Source organism: Mytilus edulis, chromosome 3, assembly GCF_963676685.1.
Source record: "Mytilus edulis chromosome 3, xbMytEdul2.2, whole genome shotgun sequence".
Lineage (NCBI taxonomy): Eukaryota > Metazoa > Mollusca > Bivalvia > Mytilida > Mytilidae > Mytilus > Mytilus edulis.
The window spans coordinates 97,440,883-97,463,935 of record NC_092346.1 but is presented as its reverse complement, the minus strand read 5'-3'; the positions used below and the strand labels follow the sequence as shown (position 1 = coordinate 97,463,935).

At 34.2% G+C, this 23,053-nt stretch overlaps 1 protein-coding gene across 1 annotated transcript; it reads right to left on the bottom strand.

The window, feature by feature from the left end:
• Positions 1-607: 607 nt before the first annotated feature.
• On the bottom strand, positions 608-22,458 carry LOC139517874 (cytochrome P450 4F1-like). Its single transcript, XM_071309362.1, has 11 exons — positions 22,079-22,458; positions 18,487-18,634; positions 17,646-17,827; positions 15,568-15,692; positions 10,610-10,678; positions 9,205-9,328; positions 8,360-8,489; positions 5,664-5,787; positions 3,727-4,011; positions 2,626-2,691; positions 608-1,021 (listed from the first exon to the last, which is right to left on the bottom strand). The coding sequence occupies exons 1-11, from the start codon at positions 22,271-22,273 to the stop codon at positions 922-924; spliced, it is 1,548 nt and encodes a 515-aa protein (XP_071165463.1). The 5' UTR covers positions 22,274-22,458; the 3' UTR covers positions 608-921.
• Between the last annotated feature and the right edge of the window lie 595 nt (positions 22,459-23,053).

Below are 23,053 nucleotides of genomic sequence, written 5' to 3'. Positions count from 1 at the left end.
TAAATGTGACCACCGTTCGACTAGATCAATCTTCAATGGTTTTCTAATATCAGAGAAAAATAAACCATGCATCTCTGATGATACCGAAAACAGTGCAATTTCACACCAAATACATTTGACATACCATAAGTGGTTGCCCATAAACTGACATAAAAATAAACTTTAAAATTCAAAAACTCCATAATATATAAACCATAACTGTGGGGCGGTGCCAAACAATATTCATGTATTTGTAATATGTCAATGATTATGCAAATGCATACCAATTACCATTGACCAACAACTAGTTGTTCTTCTTGACTTACTTATTAACTAATAAATTGCTGACGTTACCGCTGCCGACGCATCTCCTCCTGAAGAGAATGGATCGGATATAACCCTAGGCGTGGCAAAGAAGAGGTAGACAGAGAGTTGCATAGCTTTCTATATAATTTTTAAAACAAAAAAGCAAGAATAACAATTCGTTTATAAAAAAAAAATCTATTTTAATCAGGCAATGAATCTTGGCACAAACGTGTTCAACAAAAGAGGTGTTAATAGAACTAGAATATAATAATAGTAAATATGAATCAATTAGACCAAAAAAGAACGAATACCACAAGTTTGCTTTCTTTTTTATACTTGTTTATTAAAAAAAATATGTCAATAAGATAGGTAAACTACAGATAAAAAAAAAACCAACAATGGTATAAAATAGCGGGAAAGAATCCATCAATCTAAAATGATTCTGTTGTTAAATTTTCATTATAGCTATAATAGTTGATGTGATATTTTTGTAATAATCATATAGTAAATGGTCCTTCAATGAATCTTTTAAATACAACTTCAGATTTGGTTCTTAATAAGTTACCATTTTAAACGTTATAATTTACATTGGTTATACAGTTTTTCTGTGTCTTTGAGTTGAATCCTTGGATGTCATCATCGCCTTTTGGCAAACATTTTTATCCCATTTTTAGCTCTTCTAACTGCAGCACCTATTCTTTCTACTGTATGATCTGGATCAACTGTCAATTCATACCTTTAATGTAGTGATAATCATTAATAAATGTTTATGAGGAGTAAAACGTAGATATGACAGCAGAATTTAACCACTTTTACAACAAACGAAAACAGACATCTGGATGTCACCATATGGTCTGGGTTGTAAAACAAACAAAAACAATTACATTGCAACATTTAAATCTCTTTATCAGAACTAAAAATTTAATGATGAGAAAAAAATATATAAAGGGAGGACCATGAAAATAAAATCAAGCTATACGACAATGATCACTTCACCGAAAGATATTCATGAAAAAAACAAGCAACGTGACCAGAAAGCCTGTCATTAAACATATAAGAAAAAAGAAGTCTATAAAATAAATTTAGTTTAACCTTAGTAGAGCTCTTAGTAATCCTTCCTATTAATAGAATCAAACAAGATGAGTTTTGCTTATTGTGTTTGTAACTGTTATGTTGACATTATACGTTTGAACTTAAACAATTAATATTTGATCTGCATGTTGCCATTTATCAAAATATTCTTTCAATCTATTGTTGGTATCCTCGAACTATTAAAAAAACGTATTTTCTGCTCTTACTTTGGCCAATTTTTATAACTGTGACCATGGCTTAGTATCCTAATAATCAAAAAAATGTTCACACGATTTTATATGACAATATATTCAAACAAACTAAGGTTGTATGGCTATTATATGACAATCCCCTTTCTCTCAAAGGTTTTATTTTTTGTTACTTTGACTTTTAAAACGATGTGTTATTAAAATCGATGCATATCTTTGTAAATACAACGTCCTGCAAACCATTTTCTTATCAAAGAGAGGCAGAAGATATATGAGGGATATTCAAACTCATATTTCAGTGAAAAAATGGCATGGCCATGGCAAACAAACAAAACAAACGACACAAAGACAACAACAGTTGTTTTCCAACTCTGAAACATGACCGAATGTGAAATACTTAAATTGAAACACGTTTTTCATGACAATGTATTAATAAGAATGTTAGCGTTATAAACAACACAGACATTGCAAACGTTCAGTAGCACAAATAACACTTAAAACTATTGCAAGAGCAACAGGATGCTCTTAGATAGTAGGGAGCTAAACAATCGATCAAATCGAAATCAGTAAACCCGATCATATCAAAAACTGGATCAGTGAAGTAAAAAAAGAACATATGTGAACATAGAATTCAGAAAGTGTGGATCACGCATAAAAGTAAAATAACCTGTTCATGACCAAGAGACTGGACTCCAAGGAAAATTCAAAATGAAAATTCCCTTATCAAATGGCAAAATCAAACGCTCAACCCATATCAAACGAATGGAAAACAACTGTCTTATTCCCAACTTGGTACAGGCATTTTCTTATGTTGAAAATGATGGATTGAACCTGGTTTTAAAGCATAGATTTTCATAACATTTCCTATAATTATTATTAATCTGTTGGTGCTAGGACAAACTATTAGAACACTCGCTTCATACTGTTCTTTCCCAATAATAATTCGTGGCACTAAATGTATGTTTTGCTATTTACCCTTTTACATTAAAAGTATCAAGACTTATTAAATTAAATTAATGCCATATCATTTTCAATCTAGTCCCCTCTTTTGGGGTCTTACCGCTTTAAAATTCTTGTAAGAACTGTTTTTTCCTCATTCATAGCAAAGTTCTGTCCTATACAGTTCCTGGTAAATAGATTATACATATAAATCAAACGATATATAAACAGCAATCCCATACTCTACTTAGTAGTAAATATATACTTTCAAATACTGTCTGTTGTAAACATACATTGGCAATCATTCCACAACTTCTTGATTTTTTATGTATGCTTGTTGTTTTCTATTTTAGCGATGTTCAAAAAGTAAGTCGAAAAAAAATTGACAACGCCATGGCTAAATAAAGGCGAAAGTAGTATACCGCTGTTCGAAATTCATAAATCCTGGTTACAAACTAAAAGAGTAAATTCACATATCAATTGAGAAAAAGACAAATCAAGGGAGATAACCAAAACAGGGAAATCGCTTGAACCTGGAGTACGTTGACTGGATTACTATCTTCTGTTATAACCCGCCATGTTATCCTTCTACTAGAAGGTTGTTCCTGATATACAATATGGTTGGGGTTTTATTTCTGTGTGGTAAATTGTGTCCTATATTATGAACTTTATGCAGTCTTTGCCGTATGCTATTGTTTGAATAGATTTTGTTTTGTTATCTATGATGAGTATTAATTACGAACCTGTCTTTAGCGCGATTTGTCATGTTGATGAAACGTTAGATTTTGGTAGAATGTGGCAAACAATTTACAAAGTATGTAGTTGTGCTGTGTTGTAGATGATATTTTTGGTATTATTTGATTTGAGATGTCAAACGAGAATGTATATTTATAATAATCATAGACTACCACTATATAGATAAACTATCAATGAAACAGTCCCTGATTACTTTGAATATATCTAATGCGTGTACTTTCAAGAACTGAACTATAGAAATGAGTAGAAGAGAACCAACATGTACATGTTAAAATGTATGCACGTTCCAGTAATTAATTATGCAAACTTTCCATAAAAAAAAACAACAAAGACTTTATTGGTATCGGACACCTCTCTTATGTACGTCTTAATCTAGAACGTTAACAGTGAATGCATGGAAACACTTTTTAGATTAGATCACTGACTGGAGCTGTAAACTTATAAGTTTCCTTACAATGACTATTACCTTGGACCAGCTGAGAAAGGCACAAATGAATAAGTATATCCTTTATTGTTCATAATATTTTCCTTAGAAAATCTCTCCGGGTCATACTTGTTTGGCTCTTTCCAAACTGTTGGATTAATATGTACAGAGCTCAGACTTATAGAGAAGTTTGTCCCAGGTGGAATTCGGTGGCCATCAATTTCAACTTCTTTTGTGCTTCGTCTTTGTATAAACGGTACAGGACTGTGAAGTCTCATCCCTTCCTTGATACACATAGTAAGGTACTCGAACTTGGACAAATCATCCCTGTAAAACATTATCAATAAAAAAAGATGTATTAACACTTCTTGTCTACTGAAAATGAACAAGTGGGCTATAGTCGAGACACCGTTCATGTTCAACTTATAAAAAGGGAGACATAACCACTTGGTCCATGTCACTACTTGATTCTAACGAGTCTTACGTTAACGGCCTGGTATCATTATAATAAATGACATCACAAAAACAAATGACATATAGATGTAGAAATCAGTCTTGACTTATAGGACAGGCATACTAGCATTTAGAGGGATAGAATACATCTGGTTGGTACTCTATTCTCATACTTTGTTTACCTTAATCTATATAAAAGGAAAGAGCTAAGAAAAGAACGCACAATAAAAGACAGGCGAAAGATACCAAAGAGACATTTTAAATCATACGTCAAACCCAAACTGATATAATTGTTTAGACGACATTGCATCTAACTTGCTGTGGAGGCTCTTACAGCATACTATGAATTTAGCAATTTTTAAGGCTGTTCTGCAAACTGTAGTTGTTGTATGCTTGTCCTTTGGTCTTTACACTACAGATGTTTTCATAGCACCATACATATCTTTATGTTTAAACTACGTAAAATGGTAGGATATGGTGCTTAATCAATATAAATTTATTAGCTCTCATATTCAGAATTCAATATTTAGTTCATGCAAACAAAGCATTTTTGTTTGAAATATTTTCATTTGGTGAACAGCAATGCAATTACAGTTTTCTGTACTTCAGCGAACATACATTTGTTTCGTGCATTGTAAAACAACAATTTTAAAGCACCTCCATGCCAAAACATGTTTGGCTAACAGAAAATGTATTTTGTGGCTATCTACTCGCTAAAAGAAATACTCGATACGATGTGCTTGCTCTTTATAAATAATATTTCATACCGGTATCACTTTTAACTGCACAACATGCGCAATCACGACAAATGATATCTCTTCAGTTATGATTGAAGCCAAAATAAACAAAAAGAAAAAAATTATACAAAAACAATATTTATGTATTTTTCTATCCTGAGTGTCTTGCATTTATTTGTACTGTATTCCTGTTACGTGATGTTGTCATTTTAACGGTATTTTTAACATTGTCATGTAAGCGGGAGATTTCGGTAATTATAAAACCAGGTTGAACCCACCATTGTTTCTCACCATTTTTTTTTTTAAAGTTCTATACCAAGTCAGGAATATGGCAGATGTTATCAAATAGTTTGTTTCTATGTATATTGCATTGGCGTTTGATTTTGTTGCACTTCAGTGTTTCTGTTCTTCTGTATGTGTTTCCCTCGGTTTTAGTTTGTAACCCGGATTTGTTATCGTTTAATCAGTTGTGAGCTCAGGTATATCAAGAAAATTGAGTATTGTTGTTACATCTTATGTGTAATTTGTTGATAATGTAAGCCTATATAAATCCAAAAGCTTGGCTTTCAGGATTCATTTCTACATTTTGAAATACAATCATGTTGGCATATAAAAGTCAAGCATGTGAACTTATAGATGGGCATATTCTAGTATTCAATGAAAAAATACCAAGTACCATTCACAACAGGTAAAAAAAATAGTCATATTCATGTATTTACACATCCTTGGACACAAATAGTTAAATCAATTACAGTATTCGAATTTTCGTCTGTAATATAAAACACTTACCATTTAACAAAGTTATTATTTCTGAGTACAGAATCTACTTCTTCTTGACATTTGTTTTGGTAATCCTTTTCCTTGGACAATGAGTATAAAATCCAGGATATTGCACTTGCAGTTGTATCATGACCTGATTTAAAAGAAAATAACAAACAATAAGAAAACAATCCCTTTTCTATAAGCAATCACATGTTGACTTGATTTGAAACTAGATAATAGTACTCAAACTCATAAGTCATAAATCTAAAACAATTTGACAAGTACAATGGCAATAACGAAAAACGATCAAATAACAAACATTAATATAAAACATAAAAAAAACATTGAAAACAAAGAACTGCATATGTTGTTGATAAGATTCAAAAGTAAGAGATTTTCATTTCCAAAAATAGAAATATTTTCGATCTGACTGCTTGATTTTGTTTATTATTTTTCGAACTAAATGTTATATAACAAGACAAAAAGTGTCTGAAATTGCGCCTTCTCATACAATTAATTGAGGTAACATATATATATACTAAATAATCATCTGAAAATTGCCTTTCGTTGAAACCAAGTAAACTTTGACGAACATTTCCGTGTGCAATGAGTCGTAAAATTACACGCTATTGGCAAACATGAAGTGACTGCAATGCAGATGTAACAAAAGAAAACGCTGCAAATCTACATTATTAAGCTGCAAACCCCATAAAAAGGCATTTCTTTTCATCGAAAAAAAATAAATTCAGACGGATAGACTCGAGCGGTTCATATACCTGCTATCACCGTTAGCGACAAAAGTTAACATGAAACAATATTTCGTTAAACTATTTCAGAATTGAATGCTTAGTACAACTTCATTGGGATGTTAAAGCGTTGCTCGAAGCACAACAACGTTTTTTTTGCCATTCATACTTACAAAGTCAAGGCTTTAACAACCCTATAAATTCATAAAAACAAGAATTCAATTCTTATAATGACATTTTGTGGCGACATTCATGCACTTCCGAATTGTTTCAAGCTGTTAGTTTTTTTTCTTCGCATTATTTTAGCATTGTAATGGATAATATGTGCAGTCATAGTTGTATTTTATACGGTAATATAAAAAAAATATTGGAGTGTCTTTACAGATTTTAATAAAAGGTAAAATCACAAAAATACCGAACTCCGAGGAAAATTCAAAACTGATAGTTCTTAATCAAATGGCAAAATCAAAAGCTCAAACACACAAAACGAATGGATAACAACTGTCATATTCCTGTCTTGGTTTAGGCATTTGCTTAAGTATCAAGTGGTGGATTTAGGTAGATAGGGTGTCTTCCTCCATCTTGGATTTTGAAATACCAGAAACCAAGGACTAGATCTTTAATAGAATGTGCAAATTTTTAGAGTAGTAGTTAATTCATGTGTAAGAACTTCCACTTCTATATAGAAAATGACATGTTTTATCATATGTATGGTTGTATTTTACAAAAAAACAGAAAACTTTTGTTTGATCAATTTTTTTCCAACTTTGCCACATAAGGGGAGGCAACTCAAATGCAAGGGCAGATAATTCAGATTAAGGTACTTTTACAATAGAATGTGTTATGAATTTCTCTATTTTATTATGTAGCAAGAAAACGGGTCCGGTGACCCCATTTTTTCTTTTTCTTAACTAAAAGATTACTAATAAAGCTATCTTCTCATATGTTATCTCAAAATTCTATGGTGTAGTTTACGGTTTATTGCAGAAAATTGGGTTTTCCATGCATAATCTATACAAAATTTGTCAATTTTGAACACCGTGTAGCATGAAAATAAGTTCGGTGACCCATTCTTTTTATTACTTTTTTTTTAAAAGCATAATATAAACTACATTTTGGCAAATTATAAAAAAGTTCTATGGATTATAATTTAGACACCCCATCTACCTTAAACCTGTTTTATAGCTAGCTTAACCTCTCACTTGTATGACAGTTGCATAAATAAAGTCAACAGTAGTATACCGTTGTTCGAAAGTCATACATCTATTAAGAGAAAACAAATCCAGGGCACAAACTAAAACCGAGGGAAACGCATCAACAATATGAGGAAAACACCGAAACAACAGAAACACTGTTCAAAGTGGAACAAAAACAAATGACAAAGTAAAACATATTCCATTAAAATGACAACGGTGTGTGAACAAAACAAACAGACATAATTGGAAAAAAGGTTAAAAATAGGGGTACAGAAGTCAACATTGTTCTATAATCTTAAACACTATAAAAACAAACAAATAAGTATCAAAACATTCATGCCGTTATGTAATTCTAATTCATGAACGGACAAATCAGTATCTTATCATACAAAATTTATTAAGTTGGCCGTTTCAATGCATTTTGTTTTTATGTTTAATTTCCAAGTGAAGGAATTTAAGAACTCAATAAGCTATTTGAATGCAGTCAAATGTCAGTCGCATCTTTGCTCTAGATCTTTATCTGTTTCGAACCCTTGTTAAACTCTTTTTATAATTGTTTAACTTCCAGGGGTTAGAGCTTGTCGCTGTCTGATCATTTAGTAATATAGACGCCTATTTGTAGCTCTTACATATTTCCATACTAATCCGTAGCTTTGTATCTGTGCATTAACATACACTTGAGTCCATAAACTTTCGACATAAAGAGCAATAGACATGGAATTTTTTTTAATATGTACTTGTAATGGATAAAGTTAAATTCTTCAAATGTTAATATAAATACCTTCGAATAGAAATGTGTCGACTTCATTTCTAATTTCTTGTTCTGTTAGACCTTTGCCGTCATCGTCTTTTGCAGTCAATAAAATATCTAGGAAATCTAAACATTTCTTTTTACTAATATCCTCTGTTTCCTGGTACAAATAAAACGACAAAATTTCATCACTATACATTAAATAGTATTTTAAAATAAGAAGATGTGGTATGAGTACTAATGATACAACTGTCCTTCCAAGTTAACAATTATTAATTAAAGTACGGCCTTCAACACGGAGCATTGGCTCATACGGAACAAGCAATTACAAAGGGCCCTAAAATGACTAGTGTAAAAATATTCAAACAGGAAAACCAACGGTCTAATCTATTTATTACTATATAATAAACGAGAAATGAGAAACACTTATGAACCACACCTTCACAATTGACAATTACTTAACAAAAGGCTTCAATAGTTTTAAATATGGTTGGAAATGACCATGATGATTTGAATGCAATCTACCTTAGTTGATTATCCATTAAAAATTCTAAAAACGATTTCACTCAAAAACCTATTTAGCATCTTGAATCATCATGGTTACTTAACTACATATCGTGTATAAGAATTATTTATATTCTACCAGTTGATTTATTATAAAATTGTTCGTTTCCTGAATCTATGTGAAGTCTTGAATGATAGTGAAACATTAGCCACTTTCAAAAACAACAAGTGAATAAATGTTAATAATTTGTGTTTCATTTGAATTGTTTTCTTGTTGGGACCATATGGAATAAATACAGGTCAATATATGCATGTGCATGACTTACGTGTCCATTACATGCAACAGCTTACTACATATCATTAATACTAACCAATACTTTTCTTCTGGCTTTTATAATGTCATCTGCCACTTTATGTACATAATCACAATTCTTTGAAAACTCTCTACCAATGGAAGTCAAGTAAAATATTGTATCTGGAAACAACCATGGTGATCTGTGTAACAAAAAAGAGTTCTCAAAACATTAACAAGATTGGAAAATAATAACATCACCACTAAAAACATTAAATATTAATACATACTAAATTAACTAAAAAAAAAACATATGAAGTATATTGATACTCGTGTATTATCGGCTACAGAAAGGTAAATAAGACAGATAATATGCTTGGATACTAGGTAAAAATTAAGGCCACGGTAATTTAAAATCTGGGTTTAATAAAAAAAAAAAAAAAAAAAGAAGAAAAAGCAAGGTAAAAAAACAAAAGAATCGAATGGACTCCAATAACACATAGACAAGGTGAGTCGACGTGTTTAAATGTCTACTGTCCAGTATGTATTACAAGGCATACAAATTCACATTCAAGTCAAAACGTCAAAATATCACAGTGAACAAAATAACCACAAGCGGTAACATTACAGGTAAGACGATTATCATGGTTTCTAAAAATCGAAGACTGCAAAAAATATCTCGCTGGTGAGTTTACACATAGATATATCATATCAGTCAAAAAATTCGTAATTGTGGTCGTTAAACTTATGTAGTGTTGATTACAGTCTTACTCAAGAAGGCTCCTTACTCATAGTGTTGAATTAAGCGATAAAAGTATATGATCTTAAACTCAGAAAATAATGGAAACAACACTCTATGAATTTCATGCGTCCAAAGCGCTCTCCTTGATATACCTTCTTTATCAGGAACAATCAAAGCCGAATATTTAAAAGCCAATAATGACCAAAAACAGACCAGAAAATTTCAAGGGAGAAATCAGATACCATATTCGAATAAAAACAGACAAAACCACGAGAAAAAGGACAAGTCATCAAAAAGAATGATCAACAAAACACTTCACAGAAAATTTTAAGTTGATTTTATTTTGCAACAGATCAAATGCCTATAACTGCATTTAAAAATTCTTAATTTGAACAAAATGTATCGTTTAGAAAGACGCCATTTCAATGGAAAATATAAACTGAAACAGCTTTGATATGTTTTAGTTCAGCGTGTAACCCTGGTATCTGTAAAATCTTCTTCAGTTATTTTCACTCAGTTAATTTAAATTATCTTACCAATTTATGACAATTTCGACTGCTACTGGAGAGCGGTATTTAAATTATATCTCGATGCAAATTACTTCCACTACAAAAGTTCAGATTCCTCTCATACCTCTGTTCTACTTAAATCAAACACAAATAGTTTTAATATAATTCAAACCGCTTTCGTTTTGTTCAAATCGAGAACATTTGTCCTTATATGGGACATATATTTATCATACCTGCTTCTTGCTGCCCAACACTTTGAAATAATACCAACAGCCTTACAATATGGATGAGATTCTCCACTTCTGCAATTTGAAAAGAAAAATTACATTATTCATCATATGCACATACCAGGCATCGGTAATATACAGTAACTACATATTTAACTTTCATAAGTAGTGCATAATACTAACACTTAATTAGAAACATTGTGTCTAGAAAAAGAAATCAGTAAAGTTATTGTATATACATGTATGCTGTAGTGTTTCTAAAAATCTAACAAAGCCATTGACAAAAAAATACAAACCATAATATTGCATTCATTACGGATAGGAAACATCCAATTCGATCTAATCTGATATCAGCCAAGCTATGTATGTTAAGCTATTTCCTACATTCTGCACCTTAATCTATAATTCCGCTAAATCAGAGTGACAGACGGTCAGAATATAGGATGACATTGATGATAACATCAGATTTTGTACACGAGTTTGACTTTGGTTACGGATTATCTTTCAAACGTATTACATAATACAACCACGTTGAACGTATCTATTCCATCTAACTTGAGATAAAGGATACAACAGATACAGTTAAGTCTGTCTCGTTTTAACATTATCATAAAAGTGAGAGGTTTAGCTTGCCATAAAACCAAGTTCAACACATCATTTTTGTACCAAGTCAGGAATATGACAGTTGGTATCAAATAGTTCGTTTCTATGTATGTTAGTGTTTATTTTTTGTTGCACGTTAGTGTTTTTGTTGTTTCTTTAGTTTACTCTAATAGTTGATGTGTTTCCCTATTTTTTAGTTTTTAACCCGGATTTTTCTCTCTCAATCGATTTATGACTATCGAACAGTGGAATACTACTGTTGCCTTTATTATTCATATATTGACTTACGTCTGGAAACTAACAATAAAGTTCGGTTAAATAAAAACTTTACAACAAAAGAGATGATTTCAGTTTTCCAATTGCGAGCTTTCCATTTCTATAATATATACGGAGTATTATCTCCTAATTGATACGACATTCTCGGGTTTTTATTTCCTATCATGATTTCGTCGATAGAGCGTTGCTGCTCACAAGAATGTAATTTAAGAACTAAGAGTTTCAATGGTGAAGTTGAAATCATATCTTCGCAAATATTGCGTTATATGGAATATCCGTTTCAGCTGATAGCGGATAATTATTTTGTATGTTTCTATATAATGTCGTTACTACAACCCCGCCCCCTTTCCACGAAAGTGTCCTACCGAATAAAACTTGTAACCGAGTTTGTACTATCATGAGTAACACGATGGGTGCCACATGTGGAGCAAGATCTGTTTATCCTTTCGGGGATCACCCCAAAGTTTTTGGTAGGGTTCGTGTTTCTTAGTCTTTAGTTTTCTATGATTTTTTTTTGTGTACTATTGTTTGTCTGTTTGTCTTTCCTTTTTGGCATGGGGTTGTCAGTTTATTTTTGATTAATGATTTTCAATGTCCCTCTGGTATCTTTCGCCCAAATTTTAAAGACTTAACCAGAAACATGGGTCGGGATAATTGAAATCAGTGAAGTTATTTTGTATACATATGTTGACTGTAATGTTTCTAAAAACCGAACGTAGCCATTGAAAGGGATATGAAACCGTTTTAATGTATGATTTTAAGAAACTGTAAACCATGAACTTTTATTCATAACGGATATGGAATATCCAATTGTATCTAATCTTATATCAGCAAAGATATTTAGCCTACAAGGTTTAGCCACTTCCTACATTCTGCAACTTTATCTATAATACCGCTAAATCAGAGTGACACACTGTCAGAATGTAGGACGACATTGATGATAACTTAGATTATGTACACGAGTTTGGAATACAGCTAAATCTGAGTAACAAACTGGCCCAATGTAGGAAGACAGGCGCTGAATCAGAGAAACAAACTGTCAGAATGTAGGACGACAGGCGCTAAATCAGAGTAACAAACTGTCAGAATGTAGGACGGCAGGCGCTAAATCAGAGTAACAAACTGTCAGAATGTAGGACGACAGGCGCTAAATCAGAGTAACAAACTGTCAGAATGTATAACGACAGGCGCTAAATTAGAGTAATACCCCAGTCCCACTAGGCCACGATCGCACTACGATCTGCGAAAAAAATACAAATTTTGATGATCGTAGTACGATCGTGTAGATCGCAGTAAGGTCGTAGCACGGTCGTGGTGAGGTCTTCAAGATCGTGATGAGCGTGGCCAACTTTGAACATGTTCAAAACAATCCTGGTGCGGTCGTGATGAAAACAGGTCGTAGTAGAAGCGTAATGAGAGCGCACTTAGGTCGTGGAAAGATCGTAAAGGTCGCTGTGCCATCGTAGCGAAAGCGTGATTCTATTCGGAGAGACTGCGCTACGATCTCACAGCGACGTTATTACGACCTCACTACGACCATCACGTTCTCAACGCGACCTAACTACGCTTCCACTACGACCATACCACGTTTACACCACGCTGTTCAAGACCACAGTACGCCGGATTCTAGCACGCCCTTGTCGTTCTCATCACGCTCTTCTTACGACCTCACTACTTTCATACTACGACTTTCATTCTTATTGTCATTTTCACATAAAATAAATGAAATCTCTCAAGGTTTTGTTTGTCTGTTTGTAATAAGGACTTCATGTCCATTTTCCAAACCATGCTTCTCGTTTTTATATAGATTAGACCGTTGGGTTTCCCGTTTGAATGGTTTTACACTAGTAATTTTGGGCCCTTTATAGTTTGCTGTTCGATGTGAGCCAATGTTCCGTGTTGAAGGCCGTACCTTGACCTAGAATGGTTTACTTTTATAAACTGTTAAGCTGGGGTCACACATTCACGATTTTTACTGCCGTCCTTGACAGGACCATTCCCGATTAAAATTTATCAAAAGTCTGATCAAGATCCTATGAATCGTGGATGTAAATTTAATCACGACAACAATCAGATATTGTTCAGGAAGCGTCGATATTCAACCGTTTCCAAGCGAATTTATCCCGATAATCCCGTTCTAAATCCGCTTCTAATCCGATTTTTATCTTTCGCCAGGTAAAATTCGACCGAGTCTGTCACGACTGCGTCCCGATTCTACCGAATGTAATCCGACAGAGATCATATAGTGACAAGACAAAGAACCGACGCTGACGGAAGTTATCCGTTCGAACAAATTTCTCCAGATCATTCCCGTTCCACAGGACACTGTCCCGAATACACAGAACATTGTTAGGAATTCGATCCGATACAGCAGAATCTGTCACGACATAGGCACGATTGTAATACGACTAGACAAAATCGGCTGAGTTTCCCCGAATGTTACGGGACGCACCTAACTGTCAGGGTGCTTTGCCGAACTATTCGGACCCTTCCCGACCAGTAGGAATCTGTTACGAACTAAAACGACTGCGTTCAGACAATAATAGGACATTCCAGATAATTGAGGATACTAATCCGACTTTTTCACTTTTCGTGTCGTATCGCTGTCTGATCTCAAACGGGAGTAATAATCGGCAATGTGTGAACCCCGCATTACTTGGATGGAGAGTTGTCTCATTGACTCATACCATATCTTCCTATATCTACTAATATTGACACATGTGTGTCATCTCTGCTATCGTTCACTAAAATATCGTCATTTGAGCTTGAAGAACCAGCAATAGGTTGTAATTTAGGTTGCATTGATCGGCCCGTCATCTCTGCTGGATCAGGATTCGTTACTATCAGAACTCCCTTTGCCTTTACATCAACCCCTACCACCACGCCCATGTGTTCTAGTAGGTTTTGGTGGCATGACCGTATTGTTTCAGAGAAATCTACGTATTGATCAGAAACAGAAGGAATGGAACTGTATTGATATGGAACACGATGTTGACGTTTTTGCTAAGAACGTAGTAAGATCGCAGTTTGAACGTAGTATAATCGTGGTAAGAACGTGCTATAAGCGCAGTAGAAACGTGGTAAGATCGTGTTGCAATCGGATAACTCGTGGTATGGTCGTAGTGAGAACATGATGAGCGTAGAAAGATCTTGATAAGCGTAGTTAGGTCGCAGAATAAGCGCGGTCAAAACGTCGTATAATCGTAGCGGGATCGTTGTAGAAGCGTTCTGAGGACGTAGTAGCATCGTGAAAGCAATGGAAATTCACATTTTCATGCCGCTCATACTGCGACCTCACCACGATCTGAATCTATTTTAGATCGCGGTGAGCGTGGTGCGATCGTGGTCTAGTGGGACTGGAGCTTTATAAACTGTCAGAATGTAGGACGACAGGCGCTAAATCAGAGTAACAAACCGTCAGAATGTAGGACGACAGGCGCTAAATCAGAGTGACAAACTGTCAGAATGTAGTATTGCCATAGATGATAACTTCAGATTATGTACATGAGTTTGACTTTGGATACTAATTATCTTACAAACGTATTACTCATATTTAAAGACTTAATCAGAAACATGTGTCGGGAAGTTGAAATCAGTTTAAAAAAATATTATATACAAGTAAACTGTAATATTTCTAAAAATTTAACGTAGCGATTAAAAGGAACATGAAGCTATGTCAATGCCAGAATTGAAGAAAGTAAAAAACCATGATATGTCATTTATGACGGATGAGAATATCCAGTTCGATATCATCTGATATCTGCGAAGATATATAGGTTAAGCTATTTCCTACATTCTGCTTCTTAATCTATAATACCGCTAAACCAGAGTGACACACTGTCAGAATGTAGGACCACATAAATAATAACATCATATTGTGTGCATGAGTTTGACTTCAGTTACTCTTAATAGTAGACGAACATTACAGTCCCTGAAAGTAACTTTATGATCTCCGACTGAATATTGCCTTTAACTTAAACAATGTCACCGAAGCCAATGTTAAGTGTGACATATGGTTGGTATACCATTTACTCAGTCTCTGCAAGACGTACAATGACAACACGATACCAAAATTCTATACATACATATTTTTCTGACAGTCTGTCTCATATGAGAAAGCACATCTAAGCATCACATCTAAGGTGTAAGCACTTATCAACTGGAATACTTCAAAACTGTCACCCGTCGCAGCATATTTATCAATATTTGCCTAAAATTACAATACGATAATTTTCAAAGCTTCCACCGTTTGAGCAAAACGTTAAATCACAAAAATACTGAACTCCAAAGAAAATTTAAAACGCAAAGTCCCTAATTAAATGGCAAGATCAAAAGCGCAAACACATCAAACGAATGGAAAACAACTGTCATATTCCTGCCTTGGTACAGCAATTTTTTTCATTTATTTTTTACATCGATTGAGTAATTTCATACTTCCTCATGGCTGGACCATTTATAGCTAACTATACGGTTTGGGTTTTGCTGAGATGTTAAAGATGGTAATGCGATCTATCGTTGCTAACATCAATGTAATGGTGTGTCCTTGTTAATGTCTTATTTACTACTATCATTTGTTAAATACAATTAATATTGTATGATTTTTTTAAGAGCCCATTGACGCAAAATGGTAAACACGAAATATTAACGATTGCGGTTATATTTTCCATGCATAATACAGTTATGAATTTTTAGCAAATGAAACCTAGCGTAATATCAATATGAATAATATATGTACAATGATTTCACTATCAACTATCAAGTATCAAGAAAATCAAAACAATAATGTTTATCAAGGCTTAACATTTATGCTTAAATAATTGATAAAGTAATATACAATCTTTTAGATATTATAAGACTTTTTCACATCTTTTATACTAAAATGTGACATACCGAATTATCATCGGGTTGGTGCTGATACCAGCAACACCACTGACAGGTGTCATGTCGGGAGAGCAGAATCTTCTCACCCTTCTGAAGCACCTGAGATCAAGTTTCGGGAGAGCAGAATCTTCTCACCCTTCTGAAGCACCTGAGATCCGGGAGAGCAGAATCTTCTCACCCTTCTGAAGCACCTGAGATCCGGGAGAGCAGAATCTTCTCACCCTTCTGAAGCACCTGAGATCCGGGAGAGCAGAATCTTCTCACCCTTCTGAAGCACCTGAGATCCGGGAGAGCAGAATCTTCTCACCCTTCTGAAGCACCTGAGATCCGAGAGAGCAGAATCTTCTCACCCTTCTGAAGCACCTGAGATCCGAGAGAGCAGAATCTTCTCACCCTTCTGAAGCACCTGAGATCCGGGAGAGCAGAATCTTCTCACCCTTCTGAAGCACCTGAGATCCGAGAGAGCAGAATCTTCTCACCCTTCTGAAGCACCTGAGATCCGAGAGAGCAGAATCTTCTCACCCTTCTGAAGCACCTGAGATCCGGGAGAGCAGAATCTTCTCACCCTTCTGAAGCACATGAGATCAAGTTCATCTACCTTAGTTTTGTTTAGAAGGGGTTTGTGTTGATATTGCTTTTTTTTGTTTTATGTAAAATTGTTCTTTGCGTTTTTATTTTCTTAAATGTCACTGCTGTTTATACCGGTAACGGTATTGTATATCCTTTAAAACCTGTTTCAATCTCTAAATTTCACATTCAGTTATGTTTTTTGTTAGAAAATTAAATTGACCGCTCGTGTATTAATTTGGGTATGTCTTAGGGTTAGATAAGAGCCAATTATCATGCCATCCGATATAGCGTCATGACATAACTTATCGTATAGAAGTAATAAGACGGGTGTCACATGTGGAGCATGATTTCCTTTCGGAATTACTGAGGTTATCATGGTTTGATAGGGTACGTGTGTCTCAGTCTTTAGTTTTCTGTGTTGTGTTTTATATACTGTTGTTGGTCTTGTGGTCGTTTTCATTTTCGCCATGGCATTGACAGTTCGTTTTCTACTCATCAGTTTGGATATCCTATCGGTATATTTTGCCTACCTTCTACATCGAATGACATTCAAAGAAATATTTTTTTGTAACTGAGAATCAATTTGCGGTTTGCAATTTCGATAGATTTTTGTTTGTTAATTTCCCTCTTGAGCAATTTGAAGATTGCAATTTGAAGACATTTATAGCTTTTTTTCCTCCTTATTTCTCTATTAACAATACTATTAACATACCAACAACAAGTCAGCCGCCTCGTTATAAATATTTTGGTATGGACGAAGAATATCGAAATGGAAGGCTGGTGTTAGTAATCGTCTTGATCTAGCCCATTTGGCACCTCCAGCTAATAACAATCCTTCTCCAAGCCAAGGTAAGGCATGTCTGTATGCTCCTCCCCACTGAACTGGTTTAGGTTCTAAACAACAATGAAAGTTACGCAGATTTGAGAGTTCTCATTGGTTTAAATGTTAGTCGTACAATTAGATAAGGTCGACTGAAAAGGAAGTTCTACGATTGAAGAATCTTGATCCCTTGTTAATGTGTACCAAAATCATATCCTTAAAACGAACAACCGGATAAAATATCAGACTAAAATTCATGCGTATCATTCTTTTTCTTTATTGCCTTTTTTAATTTCACTCTGTCCTAAGACGTAGTCTCAACTCTGTCCAGCTTTGTAAATTTGAATAGATGTATCATATGGACATATAGGCATAAACGCGACAAGACTATTGCCCTTTGGGTGTCTTTCTATAATTATTGTCGCATACTGAACAAGTGTCTCATCATGGCGAGTTTAGTCATAAAACTTCCCTTAGTTACCTTATCTAAAAGATCTATTAAAAAAAACTCTTGAAACGCATCGGAAAATCTTCGAAAACTCCTAAATAAAGGCAACAGTAGTATACCGCTGTTCCAAATTCATAAATCGAGTGAGAGATAACCAATCCGAGCTACAAACGAAAACTGAGGGAAACACATCAAATATAAGAGAAAAAAACGACACAATTAACAGAAACACTAAAATGCAACACACACAGGATATTTCCTGACCTTTTAGGTTGTAACTTTTACCTGCAGTCTTTAGAAGAACACTAGCAGTTTCTGGATGGTTCAACATTACACTCGGCCTGAATGGCCCTGTCCAAAAACAGTATATACGTGGTAACCTTCCAGTTGTTTCTTGTGCCCATCTTATCAATTTCTCTCCAGGTTCTGGAAGCTAAAAATCACCAAACATACAATTCTATATCAGGTATAGTATACATTATTTGGCCGGTATCAACTTCGTCATTAATTCGGGTAAAGTATACGTGTGTATTAACTTTTGGTAAAGTATTCCTTATTTGACTAGTACAAATTACCAATACAGAATTTGGTAAAATTGTGTTGTTTGACTGTATTACATCTACATGTGTGTTGTTTGACTGTCTGACATCTACTAGTGTCTGTTTCCATGATCAAAAAGGTATCCAAATACACAGTTTAAATCAAACAAACAGTCGATTTGAAGATAATCAAAGTCTTACATTTTCTACTCGCAACATTTACAAAAAAAAATCCAATTTAAAAAAAAAAAAAAAAATTATTTTACTTTTTCTTACCTTGAAATATGCAAGAGGAAGTTGAAACTAATAGATGGGGTTTACCAAATATATAAATAACAATGGATAATATACAGCACATAGAGATTAATGGGGTGCCAATTAATAAAGAATGGCTAGAAAATATACAGAACAGAGGAAAATTGTCTAAAGCATTTAAAAATTAAAGAATATAAAAACTCAACTTATCCCTTATTATATCCACCGGACCCTCATACATGAAGTATGTGTAATTTTTTATTTTAAAGTACAATTTATAACCTTTAAACTACAAAATTTTATTGGTCCTATTAAATCACATGTTTTAAGTAGACTGCCAATACATAAAATAAAAATAGCAATGAGATTTATGATAAGACAAATAATGAACCCTTGTAAGACTAGATTCCTAAACTTCATAGTACAAGTGATGACAAACAAATTTGCAGTGTCATAAGGTCGAATTAGAATATACAAACTTGCGGTGTCATGAGGTCGAATCAGAATATACAAATTTGCGGTGTCATGAGGTCGAATCAGTCTGAGAATATACAAATTTGCGGTGTCATGAGGTCGAATCATAATATACAAATTTGCGGTGTCATGAGTCGAATGTTCTTTAAAAGAGGGATTTAAGATACCAAAGGGACAGTCAAACTCATCAATCTAAAACAAACTGACAACGCCATGGCTAAAAATGAAAAGGACAAACAAACAACAGCACACACAACACAACATAGAAAACTAAAGAATAAACAACACGAACCCCACCAAAAAACTAGGGGTATCTCAGGTGCCCTGGAAGGGTAAGCAGATCCTGCTCCACATGTGGCACCCGTCGTGTTGCTTATGTGATAACTAAATAGTCTAATTCGGTAGGTCACATTCATGAAAGGGAAGGGGATTGTAGTTACGACGTAAGGAACATATCCGATATCATTTGTGAAACGGTTATTCCATAACGGTCAACCAAGTCGTGATGGCGTCCGTAAAATTTACGAAGGGATGATTTCAACTTCAACATTTGGAACTCTTGGTTTAATAGCTTCCTTGTGAGCAGCAACCCTCTATCAAGAAAATCATGAAAGGAAATGCAAGCACGGGAATATCGTATCAATTGGGAGATATATACCCCGTATGCAGGTGCTGCTGGAATGTTGCTACTTAGAAATGGAAAGTTCACAATTGGAAAGCTGAAAAGATCTCTTTTGTCGTAAAGTTTTGTTTTCAACCAACCCTCATTGTCAATTTCTAGATGTTAGTCAAGATATGAGGCCGACTTAACTGTATCTGTAGTATCCTTTATCTCTAACTCGATTTGATAGATGCGTTCCACAGTCACCAAATTTTGAATTATTTAGTGAAAGAACATCATCTATGTAGCGAAAAGTAGAGTTAAAGGATATTGCTAACTTCTTATCTTTCTTCCTAAGAAGTTCCTGCATGAAGTCAGCCTCATAATGATAAAGAAACAAGTCGGCAAGTAGAGGGGCACAGTTTGTTCCCATTGGAATGCCGACAGTCTGTTGAAAAACCCCTCCTCCGAATGTAACAAAAATGTTGTCAATCAAGAAATCAAGCACCTTGATAATATCAGTTTCAGAGAATTTTTTGTTCGAATCAGAATGATCCTTTACAAAGTAGGATTTATCCCTCCCTAAGACAAGATACTTGTATCTACGTTGGCCATTCTTTTTTACGAAGCAAAGCAATACCAACTCTTTCAATTTGTCTTTTAGTTTGGAATGTGGAATACTAGTGTAAAGAGTAGACAAGTCAAATGTTTCAATACTGTTACAAGATGAAAGAGAGTTAGATAATATATGACTTGTGATGCAGTTGGACTTGATTTGTGTCAAGGTGGATAAAATTAATCATTGGATTGTTTCGAACTACAGACATCTTCATGGTCAAAACAGTCTAACATTCTGATTAAGTTGTCGGAGTGCAGGATCCATCAAAAACTATTCAAAAATATAGACTATAGTCCATTATCATCAGTAGTATGTATAGGAATCGTCGCTACTTCCCAACAATGCATAGGTTCTCATTTTAATCAGCTCAGGATCTGCAAATAATCAGTAACGATTTCCCCCGAATGATGCAAAGCAGCAAGAAAATTGGTCATTGCCACTCGGCTAGATTCATCCATGGACAAAACTTTAGAACCTATTAAAGTTTTAAATAGTTTAACTTCTACTTCTACCAAAGTGTTTGAACCACAGTCACCAGGTTAACTTTTCTGTCACGTAAGGGTGTTCGAATGAACAAGCCAAACAAAACAAAAATTTAAAAAAAAATGATATACATGAATCTATCAGTAAGGGTTAAAACCTGGTGATCAAAGATTTTTTTAATCAGTCTGGAGTCTCTGACTTATGTACTGATTGATACGTCACTGAGTAGAGTAAGGCGTTCCAATCCCAAATGTTTCTTGGGTAGAACGAGTGTTGTGCTGTTTGTTACACGTTATGATTTGGATAAAGTTGTTATGCCAAACGTATGCCCCATTAAGGGGCAATATCCTTTTCGCTCGGTGCGTCTGTTCATTTCTCCGTCGTCTGTCCCGATTCATGTTATTTTTTTGGTCGAGGTTGTTTTTGATGAAGCTGGAAGTTCAATCAACTTGAAACTTTATACACATGTTCCCTATGATATCGAGTTTTTAACCCATTTTTAAGGTCCACTGAACATAGAAAATGATAGTGCGGCAGTGCATCCGTGTACTATGGACACATTCTTGATGACTATATTTTGAGAGGGTCTGTGTGATGGTACATTAGTTTTACGACTTGCTGCGATTTTACTTCCTGGTTCAGTGCTGATCTTATAAATCTAAACAGGGTTTTCTTATTTACTGTTACGATGTCAGTCCAATTTAGATGAAAAAATAGCGATTAAAGATGATCTGCTTCAGAACCGGTGTGTAACAAATCTTGATGATATACTTTGTATCATATATTATGTTACAACATTTATATTTATTAGCAATAAATTATTAGTAACATACATATGTACATGTGACATATATATATGCAATAAGTGTCGATGTGAAAAGGGGGTAATACTATTAATATACTTACCAAGTGAAGATGACCATACAACCAGTGCCTTTTTCCTGGTTCTGGTAAACCACTAAATGTTTTCCGTAAATTGATAAATCTAATAATTTCTCGCAGTACAACAGTTAAAATGTAAACAACTAACCCAACCAGTAAAGTCGCAGTAACAGATCCAGGGCTAACACTCATTCGCTCAAAATATTCGGAAGAAAACATTTCTTTTTTTGTTGTTAGTTAGCTAACTGAGCAGATCTATTCTTTTTAGTCATTTATAATCATATTTTTGTTATATAGTGGTCAAATGTAATCAGCTTGAATAAATAAACTAAACACAAGTCTAATGTCAACAATGTCAAAATTTAGAACAACGGACTGGACTTAAGTCATTTTGTAGTTGTCTCCCTTTGAATAAGCTATTGTAAAATTTTGTATTCTTGACATTACATTTTTGCCAAATAATATAAATGGGCATTGTCTGACTAAAACTGTATACCTTTTTGTGCTTCTTTGTTTTAATTTGTTGCGTTTTATAGGATTAAGATTAGTATATTAACACAATGTTGACTGCTGTACCACAGGCACTTGTCTCAGATTCCCCCCCCCCCCCCCCCCCCTATATACCTTATTATAACAGGCACTTGTCTCAGAATTTTTTTCCTATATACCTTATTATAACACAAGGTACTTAAGTTCTATTCATACGAAAACTAACAGTTTTTTTTAAACAATTTTTATAATAAATCATTTACTGCGGACGTGTATTGCCAATTCTTCAGCGGTTTGCAAAATTATTACGATTGACATACTTTTGGTAGGATTGCTACGGATGATTCAGGCAACAAATGTAGCCATGTTATACACAATTGTAAAGATAAATCAATTACGATTTACGATATAACAAGTTTTAGTGGGGTTGACAGCCTATAAAGCGGCATATAACGGAATTTCGTCACCACCTGACATTTTTTTCTAAAATGCAAGTTAATAAAAGTACCT